Raw genomic sequence first — 12649 nt, forward strand, 5'->3', positions numbered from 1 at the left:
TGGTTAAAAGACAAGAGAAATGGGGAGCCTCTGTGGCCTGCAGTTTAGCAATTTTGTATGTGCCGGGGTTATGAGAGCACATCGCCGGTATAGCATTAGTCATTCCAAGCAGACTGCTGTCTGAACTCTGGCCATTTCACACACCGTTTGGTGGCTTGGCTCTGATTATGCAGCCTACTCAGTTTGACACACACACACACACACACACACACACACACACACACACACACACACACACAGAGCATATGCTGACACAAAAGTTGAACATACCATACTTTATGAAAAACTACATTACGCTTTTAAGGTAAATGGTGTCATAAATGTAGGATTAAATGCAGCATTATGGTATTATGGATATTTACACCCTGAAAAAAAAAAAGAGACCCCAACTTTTTTTTGTAATAATGTGACTTCGACTTTAGACTGCATTGATTGTACTGTAGCTATACCAAGTGTATACTTATTAGTGTATTTGTCTTTTATTAGACAATTTTTTTCAATACAAATTTAGCAAAATGTCACAATGTTGACTTGTAAAATGCAGATAGTTAAATGTATAGCTCTTGTATAGTGTAAATCTGATCCTCTGTGCTAATATCAAGTATAAAATGCAGGATCCATTTGTCTTGCTTAGCTAGACTTAACACTGGATATAAAGACAGAAGCACCAAATAACTCACACAGGCATCCTTGTGCTTACGTTGTCCTTAATTTCAATTACCTCTTACAATCACAATAGCAATAATGCTTGTCGGTACTGGCCAAATTTAGACTTATTTACATAATTAAATACCTGCAATAACATTTCTGTAATACTGGATATAGTGCAACATGTTCCAGCATCCACAAATTAACTGAAATGTAGCTATTGGGGATGATAGTCTTTACAGCATTTAGTTGTAAAGATCCAGATTGTTAAATAAAATGGATAACATTATTCTGCAGTGCACCTCTAACAATTTGTATTATTATCAAGGAAACAGCTACAAAGTGTCTGGCAGATGCTCAGCTCGTGAAATTGCTTGAGTTCTATGCTTCGATGCCATATTTAGCTTTTATTGATGTGCAAAATAGAATCGTGTTCCTTTGGCTTGAGAAACAAAAAAGCTCTGCAGATATTCTGTGTGAGAGAAAATGTGTCAGACTTTGAAGTCAGTTGTTATACAAAAGGGTAGAGGTTAGATGACATGTGCCAGGCATTCTGTCTGCTCCTAATTAATTTTAGGGTTTTAAAATGACGGGGAGATAGAAGTGATTTAATGAGCAGCCAACTGGCACACAGCTCAAGTATCATCTAGTAAACTGTGAATTTAGGTTTATACAAATATGTGTTTTGAGTTATTTTCACAAAAACTAAAAATGCAAACTTGCCCAGACAATAAAACAATGAATCGCATTTTAGATACAAGATTCAAAAATAAACACACACAAAAAAAAACAATAGATTTCAGCATATAAAGGCCTGTGACATATGATCATCCTTCAGTGTTGTTAGTTCCCACGCTGGAGTTGTGGGCACTTCTCTACACTCAGCTTGCATGCTTCTTTGTCCCCAAGGTCGATATCATCCTAATTCTACTACTGGGAAAAATAATGGCACTCATATCCTCAAGTTACAGTCTACTGACTCCTTGCTTCCATGCACCGCCCTCTGGTCCTTACTGGGTGGGAAAGATCACATAATCATTACCATGGCTCTGCTAGACAGCCATGACTGTAGCATAGCCCCAACCTTGAGTGACTGATGAGTTCTGACTGATGAGTTCTTATTCTGTTACCCAACCCCCTTTTTCAGCAAACATACTCTGTCGCTCTCTCTCTCTCTCACACACACCCACACTTATGTATGTGCTGTATCCATGGTAACATGTGGCATCACTGTGGCACTGGTGGCCTAGCATGCTGAAAGCTGCTGTTGTAGAGTAGTAGTGTAGTAGTGAATTAACTGTACTTGTGTGCACACAAAAGAAACAGCAGAATGACACCAAAAGCCTGAATGGTTTAAGCAGTAACCCTTTTAGTACAGATCAATCATGTTTCCACTGATAAAATTTTACTTTGTCACTGAGGCAATTAAACAAAAGAATACTGCTATAGCATTGGTGTATAAAGATATTAATTTAGCTGGACATTGAATGTCTCAATATAATCAGTAGTACAATCATAATATACAACTTTTGCCCTCAATTAAACACCATGACCAAGGTTAACTTCCCTGATTATTCATATATGCCCTTGGAGACCACTTATGTTTCTGAATTGAAAATTTCATCAAACCTTCTTTGTTATCATGACAGCCTTGGGGTATTAATAAGAAGAGATATCTTTAATTGTTCAGTTATATTTAATAATAGAAAAGGTCAGTGCAGTACTCAACCTTGGCAGCACACAGGCCTGTCTCTCATTTTCTCTTGACTTCTGCTCTCTAGTGGCCAAAGAAGCAAAGAGCAGCAGATTCCTGAGACCCTTTGGTATCCAGTGGGCCTACTGTGTATACACAGCCTGGTTGGTTATTTTAGATAGAGCTGTGTTCAGCTTTAACAGACTGCTGTGTAAGGAAGCATATTGCTAGTGCACATACGTCACTTTTCCTAACTAGACTTTTTTCACAGGTCTAGCTCTTGTGACACTTAGCAGTTTTGTGTGTTGTGTAGCTGACAAATGTGTACACAATATAATAGTTACATTATCATGGATGCTAGCATATCTGTATGGTTGTAGTTAATTACTTTATAACCCTACCGCTCTGTGTTTGTATGTAAGTAGCTTGTTTGAGTATGCAAGCAGCGCTTGTGTGCGTGTGCGCACGTGCGTGCGTGCGTGTGAGTGAGTGAGAGAGAAATTTAGAAAGAGAGAAAGAGTGGCCTCCATGTGTGTGGTGTGTGTGAGAGAGAAAGAGAAAGCAAGCACAGTGAAGGTGCCTCTGGGAGGCCAAAGTAAACTGGCATTCTGGGACACTACAGTAATTAATGTACCCATGGCATATTGCTACACAAGCAACGGAAGCACATACATCCTGCCACACAAAAGCAGTTTCTCTGTGTGTTACTGTGTAATTCTTTCTTGACTTTCATATTAAGATTGTTGTGGTCTCTTGTATCTGCTGCGTTTCAACCTGTCACAGCACATTTCACAAATACAGTGTGCATCAGCAAGCAAACGTCACTTGTACATGAGCACATTTGGCATACTTCAAATGAAACAAATATAGCAACAGTTCGCTTTTGTCTCCCAAAAATGCAAAAAAAGACCAAAAGGACTGGAGCTATATTTTCTTCAGAGAATTCTAAATAAAGATGGCACTGAAACTGAAAGTACGATAAAACAAACATGTATGTTTTACACAATTTCCTTTTCTTTAAGATGTTCTAGTCTATTTAAAATACATTTCTTACGCCTTTCACTAGTTTGGCCTGTGTCTCTTTAAGCCATTATGCACCTTTTCCACCTCCAGCATAGCTTGGCTGGTGCTAAGAAAAGCACTAATAGCATGACAGATACTATCAGGCCTATAACTATTTGTATCACCTTAGTGTTTAATTGGTGACCGAATGGCCAAATTGTCTGCTCCAGTGACGTTCCCTGGTTTATCAGGAGCGAAATGACTGAAGTAAAGCATGCAATCTGGTTCTGTTGGGGAGAGATATCTGTCTGTGTTTGCTCATGACATAAATTCATCAGATAGTCCCAGATGTGAATACTGCATGCTGCAATGTAAATCAGGTTGAGTAGGGATTCGTTAGGCAGCAGTAACATGTATTAGGGTATAGCAAAACACTATCTCTACTATACATAGCAGTAGTTGAGGCAACTCACATCTATGTGGCTATGGGAAAGGTCACAGTTTACAAGGTGCTGCATTAAGAAAGCCTTGTTACCAAGTCCATATGGTATATAGCGCAGGATTTACTGTACAGAAATCTATAGAGGTAATATAGGTCCTTCACTCATATATTACTAACACACATATTAATCCCTTCAACAACTGCCCTTTAGTAATTTGTCAAGACATCGAAATTACTATCACCGATTTAGTCAGGCAATGTACTTTAAACTGCTTAGACCTTTGCTGGGGAAAGAGCTTTGTTTTCTCGATCCCCCCCTTATTTTTTTAATTTATTTTGTAAGCACTCTAGTCTTCATCCAAAAATTAGCCTGCTCTTGTTGATACCATATAATTGCTACTTTATATTAAGTTAACAGTTTCTTAGGTAATAAAAATTTATAAAGTCTAATTTGCACTTGGAACAACCTTCGTTGGCCATCTTTTCTTATATGTTGTGGTGTTAAAGGTTAGTAACCATTTATGGAAACTATCAATGACTGTGAAAGGGAAAACAAATGCTATTATCACTGCATTTTGTATCATGTCACCTAAGTCATGCCCATTGTAAAGAAACACATTGGTACAGAACAATTTATAGTCTGAGATTTACAAATTGAACACATAGCCATAAAAATAAATTAACAATAATAAATTCAAAGGGCAAAAACTCTACCTGCATTGCTGACTGAGTATGATTGACTTTTGTTTTTCTATTGCAGCCGTGACCTTGATGATTGTTGTTACACTTTGGAGAAGCACATTTGTAGATGTATTGGAGTTCATTAAACACACACACTTCCCCACAGCTTAAATGCCATCTTTGTGCAGCATTGTAACAAAACCTTAAGGCTCAGTTTCAGTTTGTTAATCTGTAAAGTTGGTCAGACAAAGCTACTTTTGCTTAGAGACAAATCCTGGAACTACTCTAGACAAACTCAAAGATAAATAATTAAGTTTCGTCAGGTTCGATGCTTTGCTTGTTTTTGGCTGACCTTTAAAGATTAAAACACTTTAGCTACATTTGTTTGTGGTCAATTGGCTGCTTTTGATTGGCAATCCACTTGCTCCATCTAGTGTTCACAACAGTGCAGTGGGCACCAGAATACACTGACCATCAGATGTCCCAACTGTATCTTAGAGCTCATTGTTGTGGTTTAGTCCATCACTGCTTATATTGCATCAACGGATATGCTTTTGCTTCTGTATTGCCGAAAGCCAAGAGACATACACCATTCTCCATACCATACATTTGTTCAAGCACATTTAATAACTAAACATGAGAACAAGAGACCATAATTTGTTCGTCCTGTTGGAAGTTGTTTGAAAAAACAAAACACCCCATTTAAAATTTAGTCTCAGTATGAGCCGAGCAATTTGTAAAAACTGCTTTTCACAAAACAGAGAATTGTCTTTGTATGAACACTTTGTCTAACGCATACTGTTGTCTCAGTTGATTGCACATTGATATTTTTGAGAGGACAGGCCTGTATAACCCGTTTAGCCAATGCATTATCGGATCGTTTTACATCTCTCTGTCTCTCTTTTTTTTTTTTTTTTGGTAATATGAGAGCAAAGTCTTCTGTGCCCCAAGAAGGAAGTACAATCTCAGCCTGCATTTTAGCTTCAAGTCTCATCCTGCACAGTAATACATGAACACACCCGCCTGTGTTTGCCGGATCAACAAGACCGCTAAATGAATGTTTAATGAGCATCTTAGAAGTCATAATGGCATGTCGCTAATGTCCTGTAATGATCTTCCTGTTGATGGCCACGCCTTGATGCTTTCTCTTCCACTGCGCCTCTGACAGTTGCCTGACAATGCTCTGAACTTTACTGAAAGTAGACTACTCGCTTTCACTTCACTACCTTCGGACTGCAAGTATCCAAGTTACTGCTTTGGCTTCGCTGTAGACAATTATGACTTTCCCCCTGAGAAAATCGGTTTCAGGTAAGCTGCTGTTTGCTTAAGGAAGGTAAGGGGAATTGTTTTAGTGATTTTACTTCAAATTATGGTTTATAAGTGGTACCTGGAGAAAATCTTTACATGTTATACCAATGAAAGGTTTATTGCTCTGAATAAAGTGAGTAGTAGAATTTAAGTGTACTACTAATTAATGAGGATTTGGTAGGTTCTGCCTTGGAGCTGTCCGTGGTGCTGAAGTGAAGGAGTTTGGCTTAACAATCTGAACCTGAGTGTTTTATTCTATATTTTGGTTGGTTCGGTTTGAGGCTTTATGACTGTGTTGATCCAAAACACATGTGGGTTTATTTCTTTGTTGCTTTTTGTTGTAGTGTTTAAATTACATTTATTTTCTATAATTCTATATCGCTAGAATTAGAAGAATTGATTATATGAATTATAATCAACGCAAAATTCACAGTCTTGATGTTTGTGTTACTGGAGTCTATTAATATTCAGAGGAAATAAATAAAACCTCCACAACAGTTTCGGATTAGGACTGTAGATGGCATCATTGGTTAGGCTGTTAACTGAGCTCAACCAAGGACTGAAGAAGGGCAAGGGAGAGAGCTGAGGCTGGAAGTCAGGAGTAGAGGGGATAGTGTCATAGATTTAGTAATGAAAATAGGCTGACACCATTTTTCAGATGGGATTTTCATAGCGTAAATGGATAGTTTTTTTATTAGTAGCCTTGTGAGAATATACATCCACAAGATGGAAACGCTCATTTAAAAGTTAATATTAAATATTCGGGAATTTATGGTGCCTTTTATTACACCGCCCTGAGGCCACCACAACATCACTGCTTATTCAACCATATTCACCTTGCATTATTATCGCTGCTTACGCCTGTTGGCTGTTTAATCCCTCAATAGGTATCTGCACGATAAAGCCGGCTAAGCACTTGGTTTATACATATTTTAAATAATTCAATCCATTTTCTAATTGCACTAATCGTCTTTATTAAGCTTTCCCCGCACTCTGCATTTGGAAGCTCGCCCTCATTAAACTTTAACACAGCATTTGTTGTTTGAATTTCGTCTACACGGCCCGCCTGGATTAATAGTTTTTTAAGTTTAAATATGGAGAGAATAATTTTCTATATGTGCAAAGTGACTCGATTTGTGTCTCACTAGTAAGCATGTCCTCTCCCTCCTCCCGACTCCCTTTTCTCCAGATTGTAGGTGGGATGCTCTCAGCAGCTCAGCTGAATCTCTGCTTTGCGCTGCATCCACGGTGATGCGCCTTCTTCCATTACTTTACGTTGTCTCGCTTTAACAAGGACGGGGGGGAAAAAACACAAATGAAACCTCCATGGTGATTCGTTCACATGCTCTGCGTTGCCTTTCTGAAGGGCGTTGTAAGTCTCTTTCTGACAGCAGCGGCTTCATTGAGGGATTAGGGAAACCAGATAAAGAACGCTGCAAAGTCTCTTCCAGATAAAGAACGCTGCAAAGTCTCTTCCGGCGTCTGCAAACAGGTGTTTCCATCCTATGGCTACGACCACATGCCTACATGAAGAGCATCTGTGTGGCCATGTAGTTAGTGGGATGATGTAAAACCGCTTACACATACGGGATTTGTGCGTATTTCTTGTGATGCGAAGAAAATGACACAGTTGGAGGATGGACATGCAACGCACCGTGGTGAAAGTCTTTCTGCAGCTTCACAGACGAACGCGTGCTTTGTTACGGTTCACTTTTTTCCCTTCGGATTAACAACGGACAATTCCTGAATAACATTAAGATTCGTAAAAAATGAATTATTTGGACGTTATCTAACTGCCTTGACCGCACTACTATTTTTGTAGACCTTTGCAAATTCTTTTTTAGCGACTTGTTGTAGTTGTCACCTCTGCGCCTCGACCTCTCCCTTCAGAATCCAGGTTTCTGGATTCAAAGGGGGTGATTATTTTTCACGCTTCTCTGGAAGTTTTCTCCAGAGCGCTGCCAAACTGGCCATGGCCGCAGCGATTGCCAGCTCCCTCATAAGGCAGAAAAGGCAGGCGAGGGAGCGGGAAAAGTCTAATGCCTGCCGCTGCGTTAGCAGCCCGAGCAAAACCAAAGGGAGCTGTGAAAAACCGAGTCGACTTAACGTTTTCTCGCGGGTCAAACTCTTTGGCTCCAAGAAGAGGAGAAGGAGACGACCAGGTCTGTGCAATCTCACCAGGCTATTATCCCCATCACTTTCCTGATCATTAACTCCTCGTCTCTTGTAGGGCGCCATTACATTTGATATAGTTTAACTACAGAGAATCACAAGATTAACTTTGTTAGGTTGGTGGGAGAGTGGCTCCTTTATGAGGTTAGTCCACAGAGAAATTACCTTTGGCAGCCCAGAATGTTTACAACTGTTCTTTCATTCTTCACAGTCAGCATATGTCCACACTGGACTTCATATGCATTTGTTTATTTGGTCACTCTAAATCACCAAAACAATTACCTAATACGAACGATTCATTTAGCATTTCCTTGGTTAGATTATAGCTTTAGTTTCTTAATAACCTCAATAAAGAACGACATTGATAGACAATTAAATTAGTTGGTCATAACTTTTAGTAATTTTTAGCTCAAACATATTTTCCTGGGTATGTTGTAAAATACTGTGTGGTTTAAATTTGTCAGATTTAAAGGAAAATGAATTTTAAGGGTGGTGCCGTGTTCCCAAACAACCACGATCCAGTACAGAGTGAGTCCTTATTGTAGTGACAGATGTGTGTCTCTGTAGCCTAAAGTGACCACTCTGATCACATCCTACTCAGCCCCAAAGCTCACTTTTTGTTTCTCAGTGTGTGTTGACATCCATGTCATTTCCAAGCTATTGCATAACTCTATATGTATATGCTTCACTCTGGAGGTTAAGGGTGCTGTTAATGAAACTGCATGACTTTTCTGCAGTTTTTTGCAATGAGTACCTGTATGTAGTTTTTATACTTACTGGTAAAGTGGTGTGAACAAGGTCACATTCTACCTGATAGTAGATGAGGGTGTATTTATTTTTCAACAGTTGACCATTCAATTATAAATCCGATTCATATCTTCAGAGTACAGCTCTTTGTCTGTGCACATGTTAATTTTAAAATGGAAGTTTTAACAAACTTAATGCAGTATTCCTGATGCACAAACCGAATAAACCTCACACACAGCAAGTAGCCTAAGTAAGACTTAGAACTGAAAGTACTGAAGGGTAAGGGAGATGAAAGGCTAGATGAAAGGTGTGGTAAACCACAGTAAAGGACACTTCACCAGGGACAGTAAACATGGAATAGAGAGCTCTTAACTGTTATCAGACATTACATTGATGAAACACAGATGGGCTCAGCCACTTCAAAAACACTGTGCTAATTGAAACTATTGTCTTTTGCACCTATTGAGGGTCACTGTTTATCTTGCAACATGTAATGGTGTACCCTTTTCCTACTTGATGAGTAAAATTATTTGTTTTTAATACTATCATCTATTTTGTCCTTATTTTAATTTCCTAGCAGCTATTTAAAGAATATAGCTTTTTCTCATATGTGTTGCTCACTAGTTTTAGTGCCATCATTTGCAGCTGTAAATAGCATACATTACTTTTACACTGCATTTACTTGCAATGTAATACAGTACTAAATATAATAGATTTTATTGAAGTCTGGTTTTCTTCTAAGTGCATTTATCCAGTATTATGCAAATTATTACATATGTTTCTGACCTTCGACCTTTACTGAACATCTTACATGGAAAGGAAAGTGACATGAAGCATGAATGGAGAAACAGGGTGTGACATTTAAGACACTTCACCTCAGCACTCTTACACCACGGACCCAGCACACACCCCAAAGCCATTTTTACCTTTGATTTTCTTTAGTCTTGTCCACCTGCAGTCTTGTAAATATTGTAAATATAATTTCATATCAGGCCATACCAACTGTAAACACAGCAAACCCTGATCTAACTGTTGTTCTTACCATTTCTTAAACTAAAAATCAAATCAAATTTCTGTGTGTGATAGTTCAATAAATCCTTAAAGTTTAAATGGTTTCAATTAATCAGATCTCTTGCTTTATTTTGGTCATATACTGAGTGAACAATAGAATGAAACAGCCCTTGGAAAGAGTCTGCAGGACGAACAGGAGTCTATATATAGGAAATCGGCAAGCACAGTTTATCAGTGCTCTTGTTTCATGGCAAACTCCGTGATTGAGCGATCAATTAATGTGTCTATTGAATGACAATTCCCTGTACTGCTGCCAGATTCTAACTCCAGAAAATATCTAACGACAAAAGATCAACTGCTTATGGCTTGTCCCTTCAGGGGTCGCCACAGCAGAAGGTGTTCCGCACGTTGATATGCCTGATGCCCTTCCTGCCGCAACCCTCCCGCTTTTATCTTGGCTCAGGACCGGCACCAAGGTGGCCCTTGGGCAGGACCCAATTGTCTAATTCTTTTCCACAAAAAAGCCAGATCTAAAATTGACGGATTTTCTCTTGACATGTTTTTGGTGGGGATTGTGGATTGCGTTTACTGACAGGTGTCTCAGCCTATCACAGTCAGCTCTCATAATTGCTCCTTCTGTCTCACCTTAGCCATTTTCATCCTTTGATAAAAATAGATTTTGAGGTTGACTTCTATAAGTGTAAAGTCGTAAACCAAAACTGAAGCTTCAAATTGTCCCTTTTAAAGCTTATTTTCTTCTCACATCTCTTCTTTTCTTCTTCTTCCACAGAGCCCCAGCTGAAGGGGATTGTGACGAAGCTGTACAGTCGACAAGGTTTCCACCTGCAGCTGCAGGCAGATGGAACCATTGATGGAACAAAAGAGGAGGACAGTGGTTACAGTAAGTTTTACTTTTGATATTTTCTTCCCTTTATTTTGAGTCATAAATCCACAGTCATGTATGGTTTGTCAGGGCTGGTTGGGGAACCCTTTACTCTTTTATTTCAATTTCCATGTATTATAGTTAGGGCTGCTAAAAATGAACTACAGTATCAGCATCATGTCAACATAAACATCAAATTCCTGTTCTTTGAATATCTTTGAGGTACGTGTAGCGCTGCTTTTCTTTTAATTACTGAGTTCTTTTGGTTTTGAAAGCCGCATTTTTTAAACCGTACTTGTTTTTATTTTCACTGCTGTGGATAAACAGTCTTGATTTTTTTTGTTGTTGTTGTCAGTGAATATAAGTGATTCAGTACTACACTGCTGTTTAATTCAATCTAATTAGTCATTCTAGAGCAACCTGAACACGGATGATTGTTGGCTTCTTGCTCTGCTACAAACTGACCCTGTGGTGGGTGCCAGTTTTGTCATATACTATTTACTGATGCATCCCTGTCATTTCCATTACACCCACCACCTCTTTGTAGACAGATTAAATAGGAGATCAATAGAAGAGTTACAGTACAGTCACTTGTTTGGTAACAATACATCAGAAATGCTTACAATTAGTCGCTACAGTTAATACTGTATGCTTTTCAAAATTAGAGCAGTACAGCAGTTAGTGACCAATGGAAAATACTGTCCATTTTAAACAATATTATTCAGGAAAGGATGTGCATAGCATCCTGAAATACATTCCATGTTATACTTGCTTATCCCAACACTCAGAGGATGTAAATACTACTCAAGCCTTTAAATTAGTACCTAAGTATTCAATTAGACCCGTGGGCAAGATGGTATACGTATCGTACAAATGAGGTGCTGTCAAAGCTGAATAACACCTTATAATTTGTGTAGAATTTGTTTTCTAAATAAAGTGATAGCTAAGTTAAATGCTGTACTACGTGGACCCGGCCATGTGCAGGAGTAGAAATGAAGATAATCGAACAACATACTGTCTTTTCCTTCACATCACACATTGGCCACCCTACCCATTATGGGCTGCAGAGACTGCTTGTGCAGGGACTCACTTTTTTAGTGACTTACATAACAACATAGTTTTTTTAAGAGAAAATTAAAGAGTGTTGCTGACTTGGAAAAAGAGAAAAAGTGAAGCTCTTTGCACTGCTCCAAAAATAGCGTTGTTAGGCACTGGGTGTGCTTGTCTCCATGGTGACGGAGAGCTCAGTCCTCTTGGAGCTACTGGTGTCTTGTGATGGTGGGAGAGGACCTACTCAAAGGCACGGGCACACACACGCACGCACACACACACACACAAGCGTAGCCTAAACATGCACACATCAGATTTGATCTTTGCTGCTGTAGCTTGCTGAGAAGACGCACTTTGGCCATCTAACTGTGGTAATAAAATAAGTTTGATATTTTTCTTACATTCTCATTAGAATTGCAAAACATGTCAGAAATAACAAGTCTAACTCTCATGAATCCCAATGTTTTCTCTCCCATTTTATACAGCATCAACTGTTTTCTTCTGTTGCATCACAATCCCTTCTGGGTCAACTCTAAATCCTTTTGGGTTGCAAGGGAGGTATCGTTTCACCATTCAAAATGCAGTCAATTCTCAGTCTTAGTCTGGGAGCTTGGCTGTAAACTGTTGTCAGACAAAATTTTGCATTTGAAAGTGTATATTGTCAGGAAAATTAGATAAACTTGCAAATCTTTTGACATACAGTTTGCCTAATGCAGCCTTTTTTTATATATACATCATATAATATAGTTTTCTCTCCAAGAACCCCTGCTGCAGGGCTGTAATCAGAAAGTTGTGTAATGTTGTCAAAACAGCTTACATTTTAGCTCCAATACTTTGTCACCCTGTCATATTCAGACTGCTCTAATTGCAGGCATGCTGCTCTAAGAATGAGTAACAGATAGGACAACTGTTTAAAATGTGACTAGCCATTACTGGGAACCTTCAGGTTTATTGTCACACTGAATTTGTCATGACTGTTAGACTGTTAGTGGGTGGAACTGAGACACTGAGA

At 38.8% G+C, this 12649-nt stretch overlaps 1 protein-coding gene across 8 annotated transcripts in view; it reads left to right on the forward strand.

The window, feature by feature from the left end:
- The window catches only part of fgf13a (fibroblast growth factor 13a), a 93058-nt gene that overhangs the window by 57184 nt on the left and 23225 nt on the right, over positions 1 to 12649 (forward strand). For 6 of the 8 annotated variants that reach the window (XM_067519058.1, XM_067519060.1, XM_067519055.1 and 3 more), the window contains one exon: positions 10495 to 10605. In XM_067519058.1, coding sequence (XP_067375159.1) covers positions 10495 to 10605 — 111 coding nt within the window. Of the gene's footprint in view, positions 1 to 5483; positions 5775 to 7017; positions 7937 to 10494; positions 10606 to 12649 lie in introns of those variants that run through there. The other 2 variants (XM_067519062.1, XM_067519056.1) reach the window with 2 other exon arrangements.

This window comes from Channa argus, chromosome 10 (genome assembly GCF_033026475.1).
Source record: "Channa argus isolate prfri chromosome 10, Channa argus male v1.0, whole genome shotgun sequence".
Lineage (NCBI taxonomy): Eukaryota > Metazoa > Chordata > Actinopteri > Anabantiformes > Channidae > Channa > Channa argus.